This window comes from Ischnura elegans, chromosome 7, assembly GCF_921293095.1.
Source record: "Ischnura elegans chromosome 7, ioIscEleg1.1, whole genome shotgun sequence".
NCBI classification, from domain to species: domain Eukaryota; kingdom Metazoa; phylum Arthropoda; class Insecta; order Odonata; family Coenagrionidae; genus Ischnura; species Ischnura elegans.
The window spans coordinates 114,131,872-114,151,776 of NC_060252.1; the positions used below are offsets into that span (position 1 = coordinate 114,131,872).

The following is a 19,905-nucleotide window of genomic DNA, read 5'->3' on the forward strand; positions in this document are numbered from 1 at the left end:
CCAGTCCATGTCTCTCATTTTCCTCAACCTCTCTCAGACCACACAGACCATTAATCATTAGCTTCAAAGAAAAATATCAGGTTACACGAGAACAAAGGAAACATACAAGAGTTGCCACGAAGAAAAAAAGGGAACTTGTTTCATTCCTCCCCCATCTCACCAACTGACCTTTTTTGGTCTACTTGCTTCAACTCTCCCCGTTTCTCAACAGCTAGATGAGTCAACTGTTGGTCCCAAAGGTGTCTAACCATAGCTTTTGGCATTTGAATGACATGCACAATATTCAAAGAAGTTTGAGAATGAAAATAAACATTTCTTACAGTATTTTAGCTTTTAAGTTCTAATAGTGTGGTTTCCTATTATTTTTTTATTGCCTAAATCGAAAGATTAAGGCCTCGGTTACGATACGAGCGGCGGGCGGCGAGCGGCAAGCGGCGAGCGGCAACCTGAGCGGCACGTGAGCGGCAGTAGTGGCTACAATACGAGCGGCAATTTTCTAGCCGCTCTACAGTGGGCGGAAATCGGAAAAAGCCGGGCAAAATTACAAAATGACTTTTTTTGAGTTATAAACTTGAAACTTCGCAGGCATACTCAAAAATGATTGAAATTTATAGATCTGCACTTTATTTGACAAAGATTCCTCCCTTTACTGAGATACAGATGCTCAAACGTGAGAAAATTTCCATAAAAACGCCCGTCTTCAATTTTCTCTGAAAATCTTCTGAAGTAAGTAGATGGTGAAATTATAGGTGGATTCTTGCGGAATAAAAAACCACATAAAATGTTGGCATGGTATTTTTTCTTTAAGTTTCCGTAATCTAAAAGAATATTATGGATTAGTTCTTACCGTGCAGTTACAAAATGGCGGATACTGTTTTTCGACAAAGTTTTATATTTAGGTAGAGTTTAAAATGGGTTTACGGCAAAGTCACGCGGAGTAATTTATATGAGAGCATTTTTTGAAGATTTCTTGAGGTTATTATGCAGTTATCTGTGAAATAAGTTTGCGACGCCGGAAATTACATTGATTTTTCGATCGCGCGGCAAGGTTCGTCTCCGCGCGTCGGGAGTTGGATTAGCCGCGACGCGGTAAGGTTATTGAAACTGTATGGGTTTTAATGCTCAGCATTCACCGTTTTTATGTATTGCTTCAATATACCGATTCTCAAATGGTCTATGGTGAATACACTGGAGGTTTTTCAGCCGAGGTAAGTGCACGTTTCATTGAAGTTCATTTCGTTTTCTTTGGATACGATCAAAGACCATGCTTCAATTAAAAGTGTTCAAACCTCGAAAAAGTGAGTGGTTTTCCTGGGACTCAGACAAAAATACCTACCAGAAAGACACCAGCTGAGACTCATACCATCTTTACTCTCCGATCCCTGACCCCCAGGATTCTACTGCGAAAACGGTCGTTTTATGACACCGCGGAGCGGACACTTTGACAGTCTTAAATGGGTATTTCCACGAGAACTTCTAGCTTTTTTAAAATGCGTATCATACCCTCAGTTCTACTTTGACTCATAGATTACTCATATCTGTTACACATTTACCACACGCTCTTCCCCGTGTACTCAATAGGATATTGGATAACCAGAGGTTCTTCAAATTTATTATTTATTTTTAAATTTTACATAGGTTCCTTCCTTCATTTATTTATTTATTCATTTCTAACTTCCCCGTAAACAGCACTCATCACAAAGGGCAAAGGTACATATAGAAAAGTTCAGGGGATGTAAGGGGATTGATTATGTCATGGTAAGACAGAGGTATAGGAAATGTGTGAAAAACTCCCGCAGCTTCCCTTCCGCGGATTCGGATTCAGACCACAATCCAGCGCTCATGAAATGCAACATAAGATTCAAAAGGCTAATTAAAGTTAGGAAGGCGAGGAAATGGAATGCAGAAGCGCTGAAGGGGACTATGAGGAAGGAATATCAGTAATTAGTGGGCAATAGTACCCGGAAGATTAGAAGTACACATGACTGTAGAGGAAGGGTGGAATAATATTAAAACGGGAATAGTCAAAGCGGCGGAGAAGTCAATTGGCTACATAGACAGCAAAAGGATAAAGAAGCCTTGGGTTACGGACACAGTGGTAAAAGAGATGGAGGAGAGAAGGAAGTGAAAGAACGTGGACACAGAGTAGGGCAAAAGAATGTATAAGGAACTAAATAATCGATTACGACGTGAAACTAAGAGTGCAAGGGAGGCTTGGTGGAAAAGACAGTGTGAGGAAATGGAAAAGTTGCAGAAGGATGGAGAAGTAGGCGCGGGTTGTACGCCGGGGTCGGTAAAAAAATGGTCGCTAAAAAGTTAAGTCGCTATCGGGCAGCAAAAGAGGATAAGCCGTGTCCAAAATTAAGGCTAAAGATGGAAGGATGCTAACCGAGCGCGAAGAGGTACAGAGTATATGGAGGGAATACGTGGAGGATCTGTATGAAGTAAGGAACAGGCCGGAGAAATTGATTTTTGATGAGGAAAGTGCAGTGGAGGAGGATAATCTTTGGCCGGGTATCTTCGATGCGGAAATCAAGAGAGCCCTTCGTGATATGAAGGCCAGGAAAGCAGTGTGCGAGGACAATGTATCCTGAGTGAGCATCTGAAGAATCTAGGGAAGGAGAGTAAGAATTTATTTCGAACTAGTACGGAGGATCTATGAGGAGGGATGTTTGTCGGAGGATTTCGTGAAGACAGTTATAATTCTGCTACTGAAAAAGACGAAACCTGTGGGATGCAGAGATTATAGGACTATTAGCCTAATATCGTATGCAGCGAAAGTGGTACTGAGGAGGCGAGGGCAAACGAGTATTTGGGCGAAGATCAGTTTGGTTTTAGAAAAGGGAAGTCAACTCGTGATGCAATAGCAATAATGAGGTTCCTCGTGGAGAGGACCATTTGATAGGGTGAACTGGATAAATTTAATGAACATTCTCAAGAGAATAGGAGTAGATTGGAGGGATAGGCGACTCATTTATAATCTTTATATGGCCCAGACTGCACACGTGAGGGTAGCGGAGGGGGATACTTAGCGGGGAGGGGAAGTTGAAATTCAGCGTTAGAGGGTAGAATGTTAGGGAACGAGGAAGAAAAATCATTCATGCAAACTCGTTAGGCATTAACGCAAAGGCATTAACTCGTATGTGCTCCTTTACATTGTATTGAAAAAGTTAGTGTTGGAAGGAAAGGGAGGCTCCCAGATTACTTCTATAGTACTCCATGGAAACCTACCTTAATCGGTAGAATACTATAATAAAATGTTGATCATTCCACATAAATACCCTGGACTGCACCTCACTAATTAAAACTTCTATTAGTATATTACTTAGTTTAACTTCAGTCTTCCTTTGCTTGGCCGTATTCTCACCACTTTGATGTATCTACGCCGACATTTTCAACTACACTGAAGGATGAATCTACTGAGCGGCGAGCGGCAGTGGAAAAGAAATCGGTCTGGACTTGGAACCATGAGCGGCACTGGGCGGCGCCGCTCACTGTCGCTTGCCGCTCTATCATATCGTACCCACCCTCAATGGATTTACACGCAACTAAATGAGGACCGATATCAGAGCGGCGCCGCTCACGCCGCTTGCCGCTCGCCGCCCGCCGCTCGTATCGTACCCGGGGCCTAATACTCCTGGAGTACGTATTTCACGCATTTAGATTTTTAAATGACCATATCTATTTTTCGCGATTAAATGAAAAGTGAAAATTTTCAAGCACGCAAAAACGCGACAGCTAAGTATGAATGCCGGGAAATCTCTCCGTGTGACGTATTTCTCGTTCCCGCTGCCGCCCTATGAGGTGACCTTGAGGGAGGCTTGAGCACTGATACGACGCAGGCTGCTAGCGGGTAGCTGAGTACCCTGCTAGCTGGTAGTGCTTGGCTTAAATAAGGATTATTAATACCTTATCAAACGAAGGAAACTTTCCTAACTTAGATATTTTTAATGTGTGATTATTATGAGATGTTTCCCTGAGCTCTGCGCCTCATGCATGCATTGGTAATCTCAGACAATGTATAACTCCTATCTTCTCCTATAGAAACTAGGTCCCTGTGACGTCACGTGGAGTGGCATCACGTGGGCGCCAATCTGGCTGTTTTCATATGAGGATAAAAATGGACCATTGTCATTTGTCTAAACCGGTATTTCTAAAACGAAATAATTTGCATATTATGAATACACTAATGGTGGTTAACGAATCGCAACCAATGCCTTTCGTTTTCTTTGATGAAGGAAACTACCCTATTAACTGACTCATAGCTTTCTAGTTACGACAAGGCTATCCCAGTATTCAACACTGTCCAAACAGAAAAATTTTCAAAAAAACAAGCATAGAATGAGCACACTAAAACAAGATGAGACTGGAAACGCAATGTGCATTTATCACATAGCTTGCCCAGCTTCTACTTGAAGGCAACAATGTCAAAAAGTTGCAAGATCGGACGTGTTCCTCCTATGACTCCCTCACTCATAGCCTCATTGCTTGAAAGACAAATTGGGCACACTCCTTCCCCTCCACCTCTCCTATACATGCTTCTGACTGCACGTACCTCACTGAGGCCTCGTCTTGTTCTGTTATAGCTCCTGCACCTCACCGCACATTAAGTCTATCTTGTTCTAAACAGTGTAAATTGTGTTGCAGATTGCTCGTTTGTCATTTAATTTAAAAGACATACTGATCAAAATGTCTTCCACAACGTGGAACGTATTCTTTAGATAAGAGAACTCAATGTATGCCATGTGCGTGCACTGTGGCATGAAAGTATCTCAAGGAAGTGCAAAATCCACCTTAACACTACTGAAGCATCCGCAAGTGAAACACAAGTGAGTATGGGATGAAAAAATTAGGGGGAATTACGTGTGAAGAAATTTTTAATACAGCCGATAATTTCTCTGAAGATAGAAGCCTATTTTCATGCCCATAAGGATGCATAACTGTTTAGATCCTGAGTAGGTAAAGATATACAGGGTACGTTTAACAAGTAATCGTAAAAGTAAAAAGCAAAGCAAAATCACGTAATGTAGATGCGACTTTCCCTTGTGAAGAATTGGAAACTTCTCCATGACAAATGCCCGGGCCATTGTGCAACTGTTGTACAGCAGTAGTCTGTGACATTCGGCGTGGCAATGTTGCCTCACCCCTCCTACAGCCCTGACCTGGCTGCTCCTGACTTTTCCTCGTTTCTGTATATGAAAAGGGAGTTCAAAGGATATCCGTTCAACTCCATTAGGTGGTTCAAGAGGCGATGACAAAGGCTCTCAACAGTATTCCGGAAACAGACTTCCAGAGGGCTTTTGACAAGTGGCAGACAAGCCAAACTAAGCATATCAATGCAGGTGGAATACATTTTGAAGATTATAAAGTACATAATTGTAATGAAAACTGCAATACATTTTGATTTTTGGAACGATTCTCAGTTGCTGAAGAATAAATGCTAGCTGTGTGACTTACCGGGCCCGGAGATGTCTCGATAGCTTCTGGCAATTGGATGACACGCATGAGATTCAAAAAGAATGAGAACAAACACGATTTCTGATGGTATTTAGGTTGTTCAAGCTCTAATTTATTGACACAAAATTAATTGCACAATTATGAGAATGAGAAGTATTTTGGATTTATATACAACAAACGGGTTGTTTTTGCCTTTTAAGTACTTGATGACACATACAATTCTCATGATGACACATTAAAAATTTATCTGATGTTAGGAGCGTAAGTTTTAAAGTTTACAAATCACACGTAGAAAATCTTCACTTATACAACAGATCAAAAAAAAATGAACTCCAGTTTATTTCCCTTTCGTACTTGCCAATATAAGAGTCACAACATATGTGTGTTTACCCTCATTTTAACAAAAATACTGAACCATTATGACCAAATTTTTATCACAAAAAAGATTAAAAATTTCAATACCTATGGATAACACCAAATTGATTAAAAATATCTGTGACTATTAAAAAATATTCAATGAAATATAAAATGTATACTTGCCATTTGTAATGATCTGATTGGGTTCAAATGACAGCTCCCCATCATTCTCTCCAACACATGCATACAACGTCCTCACTCGTCTGCAAGTCAGCAAAAACATTTTCATGAGCATGGATGGCATTTTTAATGAAGTGGTAATTTACCTCAATGAAATAAAAAAATTATGCGAATGAAAAGAAAAGGCATAATACAATCTTAGTTTCATAACACTAATGAAACAAATACTGTACAGTTGAGGACCTCAAATCCGGAATCCCGAAACCCGGAAAACCCAAAATCCAGAACATTTGAAAATTCCTCTGCGAAGTGTTTTGACTTGCCACCTCGTGGCACCACTCTCCAAGCCTTGTTCTGGGATGAGTAGGAAGTTAGCACATGCTATGGACATACGCTAAGAACCTTGTCAAGGGCACATAAGGATATCAAATATCAAGTACAAGAGCCTGAGCGCATGTATAAATTAATTAATTTACTAAATATACTATGAAGACCAGAAATCCAGAAAAACCAGAAATCCAGAAACCCTTCTTCGGTCCCCAGCTTACTGGATTTGAGGTCCTCAACTGTATTTATTGGCATCTAACACTAACTTTTTTTTCCAACTATTAGGGTCCAGAATCTCTGCCCCGCATGTTACATACACAGCTACATTTTTTACGTGAACTTACTCTAATTAGCATAGGATTTGGAGATAAAATCAGGTGATATATGGTGTAATGGCACATAGCATGGATGCTGGAGGAGTGGAACAGAGTTTCCCTCCAACAAAATAGCAATTCTTGCCCTTTACTTCCTAGAATTTTATCAGCTGGCATACCTTCAATGTCGAAGCCACATATTGCACAGACCCAAGAAGCTTGAAATAATGAGAGATGGCCATGGAACCATTTAAAACCCCATGAGAAACATGCTTGATGAATTCACGTGTAATATAATTGAAAATGTGCACAGTAGAAATGGGTCAAAAGGAATGAAAACATCAAAATTAATGTTCACTGACTTCATATGAAAATAAACACTTCTTAAAGACTGCATGTTCCCATAATATTGATTGCACTCATGTGGCCACCCTCAGGCTATGCTCACTAAGTGGTACGGTCACTTTCAAAAGTTTTGGGACAAATTTTGTGGTACCACTTCTCAAAGAAATTTATTTTCCCGAACAGCTTTTACTGTCTTTGGCTACAAATCTAAAATATTTTGCTTGTGCATGAAGACATGGCACTCAGTGGAAAAAGTCACTTCACTAAATATCTCGGTACATACTTATGTAGCAATAAATTCTACAAGATGAATATTGAGATCTTAATGCATAAAATAAGCTCAATTTGCTATCTCTTACACCACCTACGAGCTTCTACTCGTTAATGCAATTTTTCTATGATCCATAATCTATAAAAATATTGATATTTGTAAATGTTAATAGCTTCTATTAATGTCATGTTGCCAAATGGGGCCACGCTGGGCCAGTGCTGGTTACCAGGAAGCAAAGTTTTGCGTGCAAGATGTGGCAACGCAGCATTCTTTCGCTCCGGCGTATTTCTTTAATACCCATATACAATCATTCAACATAAAAACCATGTATTTTTAGATCATTGAAAAATTGAAAATAAATTAAAAAGAGTTCCTATCGAGTTCCTATCAATTTCATTTTTTCTTTCGGGGTAAACTGTAGGACTAGATAGTGTTTACAAATTTTCGTTATTTTACAACAAAATATGCATTCTAAAAATACGCTAGAGCAATTTTATTAAACTACTTTAATTTTTGCAACTTCTTGCGGAAGATGAATGTTGTAGACGTTGTAATTTTCCCTAGGTTGAGTTACAAATTACATGAAGTTGACAAGTTGTTACGATAATCTTTTTCGGATGACCTTGGAAGCCAAAATTTTGGTAGGAGATTATTTTTAACAGCTCATTTGGATGCTATTTTGCTGGGGCGCGGGAAGACATAACCTTGGAAAAATTCTTGAAAATCTTCCGAGAGATATATATATTTTCGGTAATTCATAATTCTGGATTAACGATCATCTACTATAGTTGAAATTAATGAATAATAAACACAATCGATCATTATTAAAACTTATTATTCTTTCTTGACATATCTATGCAATTAGCACATGCTACTCCCGCTCCAGTGAACAAAATCGGTGCGCGTACCGCAATCTTCTCATAGAGCAGTTCTCTGACAAGTCGTGCAAGTGAGGTATTTCATCTCATTGGACTGGAAAAATACATTTCGTAACCGGGGTCATTATATAAGTGAAAAGTTTTATAACCGAGGTTAGAAATATGTACATGGGTTCATATGGGGTTATTCACAGGGCGAAAAAAAAAATCGGTGTATAAGTGAGGTCATCGTATAACTGAGGGTTGTATGACCGAGGTTCTACTGAATAATGTAATGGGTAATTCTAATTATCTCTTGGTTTTAAAGCACATAATTCAGGAAAACTTCCATATGAAAACAAATGTATAAAGAGGTTATAAAATAAGATAAATTGATAATCGAAACAATAGTAGGTACCAAGACTAGAATTTTCTTAAACAAAGGGTATAAAATAACGAATCAAAACACTCACATGTTCTCCCGGGGTTCCCTACTCCCTATGTTGGCAAAAGCGTAACTACGACGAGCTGTAAAAAGAGAATAGCTGGATTAATTAAAAGGCACAATTGAATGATTTTGAAAATTTTCGCAATGATACATATTAAACATGGCAAAAATCATTTCTTACAGAAAAAGTATGCGAAATAGTAAGTAGGAATAATTCAAGCAACATGGGGTGTTTAAAAAAATTATGGAAATGGAATGAGTAAAATAATGTTTCAGTAACTCAAATATCAATTAATATTATTATTATCCTCCAGCAGGACAAAATGTTTTTACTACCCACTCAAAGTAAGTATTTAATTTTAAATAGAGCCCGATTGGGAGAATAAGGACAGGCTTGAAAAAGTGAGAATAGCTGCCATCTATCATTGAGAAAAGGTACAATATTACGTACTATTAAAAGCAATGGATACATTTAGCCAAACTGAGCGCTAACTTTTGTTCACAGAGAAAGTGAGTGCCATGATGTCATGGGATTAAGAATCAGAGTGACATTGACCCTCCATATTCTATCATTCACTGCCTTTGATGCACCAACTTATGGATAACATTGCACAGTAAACAAAGTTTTGTTCACATGGAAAGAAGCCATTAAGAAATTGACTTTTCAAAAATTATAATGCTTTGTAAATTTCCTGCCTTAGCTTCATCATATTTTCGTTTTAAATCCTTTATCTTATTTTCCAATTTTGCTCCTTTTGTTAGCATAAACAAATATGTATGGTGCTAATATGTTTTATTTGTATCTGATCGCCACACCACCATTGGATTTTGGTGGCCATTTTTTGAACTACCGCATATGTCTGAATATAGTCCCCCCTTTTTTTCCAAAAATGCCTGTGGTAAAAGTAAAGGGGGGGACTACATTCAAACGCATTTTTTTAAAACTTTTCCCGAAACTGAATCCTCAAAATTTTGTCGTATCTCGTCACTTTCACCCCAAACATTTGTATGAGGGTCAATCCATTTCAAATCACCCAATATAAATAAAATTTGTTGCTCAACATTTTTAATTTTCTTGATTTTTTAATCATGAGTTCCCTATGGGTAGACAGTCACAAAACACTATTTGAAAAAAATTTAGAAGCCATATTTTTTTTTGGCAGCCATTTTTAAAAGGGCGGCTGGGCAAATTTTGATGAAAAACGTGGTTTGCATAAAGTTAAATTTCGAAGCTATTTTAAAAGGTATCAGAATAATTCAAAAACCAGTGAGTTTAGCATGAAATGAGCTATAGGAATTCATTGTTTTAATTGCTCTATCATGAAAGAGAGTCAGTCAAACTCTTTCTGCAAAAACTCGGGAAAAATTTGTCAATATTAACTTTTTAAGACCTAAAATTTTTATGAAGGAAATGAGACTCACTAATCAAATTTTATTTCTGTGTTAAATACTTAAATAACTATTTGCAGCATAAGTTTTAGTTCTGAGAATGCACTCCTTTTTTTAATACGGGTTATCAAAAATAGCTGAAAACCTTTTAACGTCAATTTTCGCAGGTCAATATCTAAAAAGGGACTGAGTGAAAACAAGCGAAAATTTTACAAAATGTTATTTAGACACATAAAAACATCTCCAAAAAATATTATGACTGAGACTCTACTACATTTAGAGTAGTGGAGCAGTGAATTTCAGAAAAAAACGCTACCGTTCCATGCGCTCGTGCAGTGCAAGTTAGCAAACAAGGGCTTGATTAAATGATTAAATTAGCAATAATTTTTATCTAAAACAATTACTTTACACATAAAATTTTATTTATTTATGTAGGTCTGCCTTACATTAATAATAAAAATTGATTTTATAACTAGAAATATTTTGTATCAGCAAAAAAAATACTGAATTATAACATAGAAAGAAGTTAATGCACTTATGTTTACAAAAAGTATTTATTTCATCTATTGTACTAAAAACCATGCATATCAATGTGTAGAATATAAAAATATGCAAGAATGCATTTGCAAGTGAATAACCTTTCTCAATTGACATATCAAGTATCATGTGTCATTAAGTCAGTGAGAGTTTTGCAGCTGTAGTCTTAAATTCTCCCATCTACAACACTTTGTACAGCCTACAACTACGTAATCAATTACTTATAAATTGATCTCAACCCTGGTAGTTAATTTCACCATGTATTCAGATGCACCAAATTCCTCTATTATTCTTTTCTTTGACCATGATCTTGGCAAGAGGCTAATTATCTTAATTTTATTGTCTTTACTGGAATCTTTGAATTTTTCTTTCAGATGGGTAATAAATATATCATTCTCACTTTGTTCGTTTTCTGTACAATTAGGATTTTGAGCCTTAAAGTCATTTTGGAAAGATTCTTCCAATTTTTCTTCCATCCTTTCGCTTGACTGCACTTGTAATTTTATCATTTTTTCTATGTAAAGCGGACAGTCGCTGTTCAGTGTTTAGCTTTGTTATTTTGCACAAAGGAGATAATTCCAAAGTTTCGCAAATGGATTCTACTTGTTGCAAATATTTATCCTCAACAAATTCAAAAGGCTCAGGAAGAATTACTGTGTCATTTTCAACACTATTTGCCCCTTTTTCTGGTTTATTTACAAATATTTTTGATGCACAAGTTGGACATAAAGCTTGTCCAGGAATTAGGTCAATATCAACATTTTTTTTCTTTGAAAGGTGTTCAAATAGAATTTTACGCAAACCATTTTTATCTGTTCTTTTGTGAGTACCGAACGGGTCACAACTTTTTTTCCAAAAATGTGATAGTATTTTTCTAAATATTTATCCCTGTGGTAATGGAAAATGTTTGTAATTTCCTTCGAAACTCTTAATTTAAGCGACAATTGTTCATCAGGTGGCATGTCTTTCACTCTTATTAATTCTGCAGGCACTTCTTTCTTGTAATGTTGTTTATGGCACTGTTCACTCAATAGTTCACCCACAAAACAACTCATACTGAATCCTTCACCACAGAACAATGAAAATCCAATTTTAAAACTACGTGGACAGAACACGTTATTAAGTCAAAGATCTGTAATCAACTGAGCATCACCTATCTCCAACCCCAGTGAAAATTTTGAAATAAAATGTATATATCCTGCAAATCCAGAAACTTCATTTGTCATATAAAATGTAAGCATTCCCCCTCCTCCTATAAAGGAAAATCATCAAAGGCCCGCAAACTACGCATCAACAACCACAGGGCAACATGGACATCTCCTCACTTTGTCTCCTTCAGTGTTGCAAAATATTCAGCCACTGTCACTTAATGATTGCTACAATGTAACTATTTTGGCCTCCCTTCCCACAACATACCACCTACTCAGTAGACTTAGTTCACTGAAATTAACTTAATTCATACTTTTGTTCCCAAAGCTGAAGTTGGTAGTGCCACCAAAAATTTAAATTCTGTGGTTTGAGTCTTTATGTTATTGTATGCCTTGTGCCTGACCTGGATGCTGATTGACTAATTGTTAATATTGGATACATTTTACATAAATTATATACAATTTATAAATCTGTACACAAGGTGTACTATATGATAAAATGTTTGTTTTTTTTCAAATGATACATATAAATATATAATCAGTTTACTATTCACTACCAGGGTTGAGATTAATTTATAAATAATTGATTACGTAGTTGTAGGCTGTACAAAGTGTTGTAGATGGGAGAATTTAAGACTACAGCTGCAAAACTCTCACTGACTTAATGACACATGATACTTGATATGTCAATTGAGAAAGGTTATTCACTTGCAAATGCATTCTTGCATATTTTTATATTCTACACATTGATATGCATGGTTTTTAGTACAATAGATGAAATAAATACTTTTTGTAAACATAAGTGCATTAACTTCTTTCTATGTTATAATTCAGTATTTTTTTTGCTGATACAAAATATTTCTAGTTATAAAATCAATTTTTATTATTAATGTAAGGCAGACCTACATAAATAAATAAAATTTTATGTGTAAAGTAATTGTTTTAGATAAAAATTATTGCTAATTTAATCATTTAATCAAGCCCTTGTTTGCTAACTTGCACTGCACGAGCGCATGGAACGGTAGCGTTTTTTTCTGAAATTCACTGCTCCACTACTCTAAATGTAGTAGAGTCTCAGTCATAATATTTTTTGGAGATGTTTTTATGTGTCTAAATAACATTTTGTAAAATTTTCGCTTGTTTTCACTCAGTCCCTTTTTAGATATTGACCTGCGAAAATTGACGTTAAAAGGTTTTCAGCTATTTTTGATAACCCGTATTAAAAAAAGGAGTGCATTCTCAGAACTAAAACTTATGCTGCAAATAGTTATTTAAGTATTTAACACAGAAATAAAATTTGATTAGTGAGTCTCATTTCCTTCATAAAAATTTTAGGTCTTAAAAAGTTAATATTGACAAATTTTTCCCGAGTTTTTGCAGAAAGAGTTTGACTGACTCTCTTTCATGATAGAGCAATTAAAACAATGAATTCCTATAGCTCATTTCATGCTAAACTCACTGGTTTTTGAATTATTCTGATACCTTTTAAAATAGCTTCGAAATTTAACTTTATGCAAACCACGTTTTTCATCAAAATTTGCCCAGCCGCCCTTTTAAAAATGGCTGCCAAAAAAAAAATATGGCTTCTAAATTTTTTTCAAATAGTGTTTTGTGACTGTCTACCAATAGGGAACTCATGATTAGAAAATCAAGAAAATTAAAAATTTTGAGCAACATTGCCTGGGTGATTTGAAATGGATTGACCCATGAGTGAGTTAGTGGTCATAACTGGGCTTCATCATATATATAAATGAGACCAAATATGACACATTTCTGACATGATGAGAGCAGTTATACAGGATCTCGCTACAGACGAACGCGGTTGGAGAACCCCAATAACTGCACTCATCATGTCAGAAAGGTGTCATATTTTGACTCATCCTCTCTTATATTTATTACACAAATAATATTGACAACCTTATGGATGCAAAACACTAACTACGCAACATTACTGATTTTTACCAAAGAACACAGTACGTGACTCATGTTATCAGCTTGATTCAAAATTTGGGGACAAGGAAGCGTTTGTCTGCAGCGAGAACTCGGATAACAGCACTCAACATGCTGTGGAAACCTTTGCAGAAATTACAATTCTAACATTACTTAACCTTATTAATCAAGGTACAATAACTTAAATGCATCGATTTACCAATGAATTATGAGTTCCAATAGGACACCGCACCCAAGAAGTTTTTTTCCTGACAAGCCGGCCCAAAATTGGGGGTTGCGGGATACACGATAGGGCGGATTACACAAGTAAATACAGCCATTTTTACAACTTCAGTTATTTAAAACTTTATCAATTTATGAGCAAGGTCTGGAACGCATCTTGTTCGTACGTCAAGGACTTAATGTATTCGGGAAGATGCCAACCCTCAATAGCGTCACGCAGCAGCAAAGGATTTTGTGTTTCATACATGGATGTTGTTGAAGCCAGATGGTCATGACAAAGGGGAGACGACAAGAAAGAAATGAATTTGGAAGGCAAGAGCTAGGAAGCCGAAAATAATGTTTTCCTTGGGATCACTTTTCAAGCAGATGACTTCAATAAAAAACATGAATATTTTAAGATAACAATTTGCATGTAAATATGCAAATAAATATTTAGCTATAGAATTAAAATTATTTCATAAAAAACCAATACTATAAATCAACAAAAATATTTCTCATACATGAATTGCCATGAAAAAAATTTACCCTGGACCGGGCATCAAGCCACGGTGCTTTGGCTCTGTCCTCTTGGCCAATGCGCACCACCATTACACTATCCAGGTTCCTAAATTCTCATGGCAATTATACCCTTGGTAATAGATGTTAGCCCTTGCGGTCCATGGCAATGTGGCAAAGGTCCATGGTTCTGTTTCCAGTCCAAATACAGTAGAATTTGGTTAGTACGTTCCTCCTTAGTACGGCGACTTCTCTCGGTCCCAGTACCATCGGAACAAAATACAAGTAAAAGTATTTGGTTAGTACGTTTGAAAAAAATGCGCTTTCCTGGTTAGTATGCTCAATTGCTTCCCATGACACAACCCGCAATTTGTTCTCCAGTATCTTCTTAAGGGTCATAAAGCTCCGAATTCATGATTTAATTTATTATTACTAGCCATTAACATTCTTGCATTCATTCCACATCTCTTTCTTCGACCGTGATTTATCCAAAAGCATTTCTCAATTCTTAAGACGTGATGAATAATAAAATGCGGCCATTTATCAGGAATGCCTGACTATGCAAAACTGCAGCCCATGAGAAGCCCCTATTTTCCCCACCCCGAGCTCCTCACCTTCTGTTACTTCTGGAGTGCTCACTGCGCACAAATTTCACGAGTGGGCAATTGTTGCTATTGCACGAGTTATCATGATGAAGAAATGAGTCTTATCCAATTCCAACTTTATCTAAAGCAGTACTGCAAGTACTCCATAAACTCGACGTCAATGCTACGGAGTATGTGCGTATTTGACAACTGCTGCGGGAGCAGACGATGCTCTGGATCTCCACGCGAAGCTTAACTTAAAAATACTTGATCTCGGCACGAAAGCAGACGACATTAAACAAATTTTAAAAGTAAATTTCAACTGTACGATATAAAATCTCTTTGTAATTACGTCGTAATCTAATAATCTTGCGTGTTATTATTCGATATATCGATCGATATAACAATCGATATGTCTTTATTCCAGAAGCGAATGTGTACGGCTGTTGCCGTAATTTAAGGTGAATATAATTTTGTCCAATTTTTATGATGTTGTAAGGGTGTCGCTCGCCGTCTCGTGCCACCTCGGTTCCGCTCTCGGTGTAATGGAAGAATCGCAGAGTCACGTTCGAGTGATGGGTCCAGTATCTGAAACTCATAACACGTTGCAACCTCTTGCGTGGGATCCATCCTCATGCATGACTCTGACACCCTACTCCGATTAACAACTGGCAACTTGCTCTCTCGTGGGAATTGGTCTCCGCGTATTCCTCCAACACTTCATGCAGTAACACGTTGCAGTATCTTGGCGTGGGAAGGCGTATGATGTGCATGATCATGCGGCCTTTTCCGGCCAATAGGAAGACGCCGAGAGGGTCACGAGACGGACGCGACACGGGAGGAAGCCTCTTGGAGGGAATAGACACGGGGAGTCTTACGCTGTAGGAGCTCGCTTACGCTCGGAGGGGGAGTTTGTATCTGTGCTAGTGATAATTAAACGTGTGGAACCAGACTTGTCATATCATTCTGTCTTCTACGAACCTGGCCCTTCCTATAAGCTTAGCGCTTACAATGTTTAAAAACAACCCGTTGACATACTCAGGGTTGTTGTTATATTCTCCGAGTATGCTGTGACAAAAAAGAAATGACTTAGCTTGTCCTCTTTCTATAGATACATATAGGATAAATCACAGGAGAAAGACGCTGTTTTCATGTAATTGTCTTCGGGAAATCTATGAAACACTGTGATTTTTATTCACATGGCTTTGCTTTTCAATGTAGCGCCCATTTTCTTTATTTTAAAGGTGAAAAGAGTTCAGGACGGCGATCCTACGAGAACTACTGATAGTAATTGTAATTATGACGACTTTTCCACAGATTGCAATTACCCCGACTGCTATTTTTTACTTTACTCGTTAACACGTTTTCCTGGTTAGTACGTTCATTTTTTGTGGTCCCTTCAGAAACGTGCTAAACAAGTTCCACTGTATCACACAATACAAGTACTGAAAACAATTCAGCAATGATCAGTGATGCTGTATTAAATAGCTTACCTCGATCCATATCTATGTGAAGGTCACCATCTCCTCTGGATGAGGGGGATGATCCGGAGTCATCCGAACTTTCCGCTGATTCACCAGTGATCTGATCCATTATGTGATCCCTAGATCTTCTCATTCCTTGCGCTGATCGACCGTCTGAAGTAGGAGAGCCTAGAGAATAAAAAATTGAAAGCATGAAAGGCTTGAGATACCTATGTCTTAGTGACCTATCTTTGACTTTCAACGATCAATCAAAATAAGTACCTAATATCTCTAAATTCAGTCCACCCATTTCTTGTCAAAAACTTCCGGAACAGAAGGAATTGAGGGAGCATGCGGACGGCAAGTGACTACTACAGAAGCACATGTTAAGTAGAACCTTGACATGCCTAACAATATTCAAGGGACCAAAAGAGTAGTGATTTCACTGTTGTGAAATTTGTTATAATCAAGGTAAAATGTTTTCATTAAATATTCTATAAGTACCTTGTTATACTTGATTCAATGCATCCAACACAGCTAATTAACATTGAATACATCCTCCTAGCCTAATTTTAAAAATTGCAAAGACGTACACTGTTCACGATTAATTTGTTATAGGTATGAATATTCACGCTGTCTTTACCAACTATCACGTGAAACATTGCTATTTTTTAAGATACTTGTCTATTGGCCACAGTATTCATGTGAAGTGTTCTGGTGGCACACTCACGTAACAAAATGTTGGTACAGTAAACTCTCGATGATACGAAGCAGGATATTACAAAATGTTTGATAATACAAAGTGAAATTGTGGTCCCAGCAGAAAGGCTATGGTAAATACATGGCACTATTCAATAATTCGAAGTTTTGATAATTCGAAATATTTGAAATCACGATCATTGGCCTCTGTCCCCAGGAGCAGATGGAATTCATTTATACCAACTCTGGCAAAAAATTTGTCAACAAAACTAGTCATTCCGGCAAAGCAGAAAAAAAATCACCGCTTCTCACTGTGGTACATCAAAGAGAGTAATCATAAATGATAGTGCAACTTTGTAGGGAAAGGGTTTGCCTAAAAACTTACAGTAGGAATCAAGGAGAAGTAGGAGTTCAGTAAAATATTGTGGCTGATACAATTTCCATACAGTGAAACCTCGATTTTACATTCCCCCGTTATACATTTTCCCTGATTTTGCACCATTTTTATCAGGTCCCAAACAATACCGCCATTAAATAATGATACTCTATTTTACAATATCCTCAATTTTGCACTTTTTGTAAGTGGACCATTCAAAAGTGTAAAATAGAGGTTTCACTGTATTTACGCGCATACTCGTAAACATCACATCGATATTACTTCATAGTTTAGCATGTGAGGAAGGTCGCCCGGGCAATTTCTTAAACACCAACTTAAACCCTGCAAAATTGAATCATTCCAAGCAAATGCTGCAAGTCCATAAAATTGCTCAAATTTCAATATTCTTGCCGGTAAATAAGCAACCTCGTGACAACACTTTTCAAATCAACACTTAGAAATATGAGGAAGGAAGAGCATTTAAGTCTTTCAAAGATAGAGGAAAAGTTTTTCATTTTAAAGTTTCATTTTAGAGACAACGTTACATTTCGGAGGGGGGAGAGGCAGGGGAAAATACTATGGTTGTCAACGACTAAGAAGGGGGAGGTATTTAGGATATCACAGATGATATAATACTTTGCACACTAGCCCATATTGAGGGCAAAATGGCTCCTCCATTGCCAATTTGAACATTGGGGATTTGACGATTCTGCACATTAAGTTTTCTCAACAGCAGCTTGCTACAGTGCAATCTTGATAAAAACGAGACCCCATGGTGCTCAAATAAACACTCGCAATAGGGATTTGTCGCTTTACCAGAGGTGGAGCAAATAATAGCCAATATACCTATTGTGAACACTTGTAGAGGAACAGTATTGGTACGGTGACAGAGAAATTTCTATCTGATAAACGTAAGCATAAATCCAGACAAAAGGCGATGTTTTTTTTTGTGTCACTAAATTTCCTTATTTAAATAACAACAAACTATTCAAGCAATTTATAAGTGCCGTACTGAATAAAACTCTTGCAAAGCATTTCTCCAAGTTAGGAAGCATTAGTCACCAATTGGGCAAAACTAAATGAAACCAACTTTTTAAGTTAATTATTTTACCTCGGTGGGATTAAAAAAATAGCAATCTGCTAAGTATTTAAAAAACATGATGTCAATCCTACATTATAAGCCAATTATATGTTTTATTAAACTATTATGACCATGCTACACAATCTTATATGATGCTAGAAATACAACATGTTTGGAATCATTCTTTTCTATAAGAATTCCAATATTGCATGTTGGTTTACTTTCATGAACTCTAGGTGAAGGTCACATACCTATTGAGATCCAGGTGTGGAATTGGGAGGTATTGATAGAGGGGTCAATGCTGTGGAGGGGTGACAAGTAAGTTGATACAATGTCGTTTAGCAATTTCTTACCACATACTTTTTAGTATGACACAATTTCAAAATTTCCCAGGTATCCAGTCTTAATTCCAGTTTTGTACCCTCGACACAAGTATGTAAAATACATGGTTCAAAAATTTGCCTCGTGTAACATATCACATAAATGTGTAGCATATAACAGATTTCTTGTCACAGTTTAGAAACAAATTAAAATGCTCACAGGCCCTAGTTTTCAAGTATTAAAATAAGTATGTAAAATACATGGTTCAAAAATTTGCCTCGTGTAACAGATCACATAAATGTGTAGCATATAACAGATTTATTGTCACAGTTTAGAAACAAATTAAAATGCTCACAGGCCCTAGTTTTCAAGTATTAAAATAAGTATGAAAAATACAAGGTGAATTTATTATTACTATGGATAACTTCCACAAAGAAAGCACATTCACCCTAGTTATCACCTTCATTGGCAGCTTTCGCAATCACTACAAATGTGTTACGCATGTAGCCAAGTACTTTCATTTCATTAATGCAGGACTTCAAACCAAAGATTTCACCATGAGGGGCCGAAAATCACAAACTGACCGTGATGAAGGGGTTTGGAAACTCGTCGGTGATGCCTCCGCCTTGCTGGGTGAGGAACCCTGGAAATGACAGCCACCGGATGGGCCCACGACTGCTCTTGCGCAAAGCTGGGAAGGTGAGCGGGAGGAGACCCGGAGACTGCCTCCCCTGGTAACCTGGAGACTGCATAGGGCAACGGCTGGCGATTCACGTCACTCCGATGAGGGCGCACAGGTGCTACCTGGGAGAAAAAAACTCGAGTAGTAAATTTTTAAGGAAGGCTCAAAAAGAAATCATGAATTATGACATCATTATTGGCAGAATTTCTGATTTAACATTTTGATAAATTTGAAAGGATCTCTAGGAAATTGAAGACTACTAGAGTGAAAACCCTATCAATTAGTAATGAGTAAAATATTGTATTATAACATGGGGACAGACACTAACTGAAGGGTTGAATTTTTTAATACTTGTGTCTGAGTCTGTATTAGACTGAGAAGTTTTCTTTGAATGAAATTATC

At 37.2% G+C, this 19,905-nt stretch overlaps 1 protein-coding gene across 1 annotated transcript in view; it reads right to left on the minus strand.

Moving 5' to 3' along the window:
• LOC124161920 (rho GTPase-activating protein Graf-like) overlaps nucleotides 1-19,905 on the minus strand; it is a 162,987-nt gene that overhangs the window by 7,177 nt on the left and 135,905 nt on the right. The window contains exons 17-20 of the mRNA XM_046538181.1: nucleotides 19,406-19,625; nucleotides 16,375-16,533; nucleotides 8,582-8,636; nucleotides 5,998-6,077 (exon numbers count right to left, since the gene is read on the minus strand). Coding sequence (XP_046394137.1) covers nucleotides 5,998-6,077; nucleotides 8,582-8,636; nucleotides 16,375-16,533; nucleotides 19,406-19,625 — 514 coding nt within the window. The remainder of the gene's footprint in view (nucleotides 1-5,997; nucleotides 6,078-8,581; nucleotides 8,637-16,374; nucleotides 16,534-19,405; nucleotides 19,626-19,905) is intronic.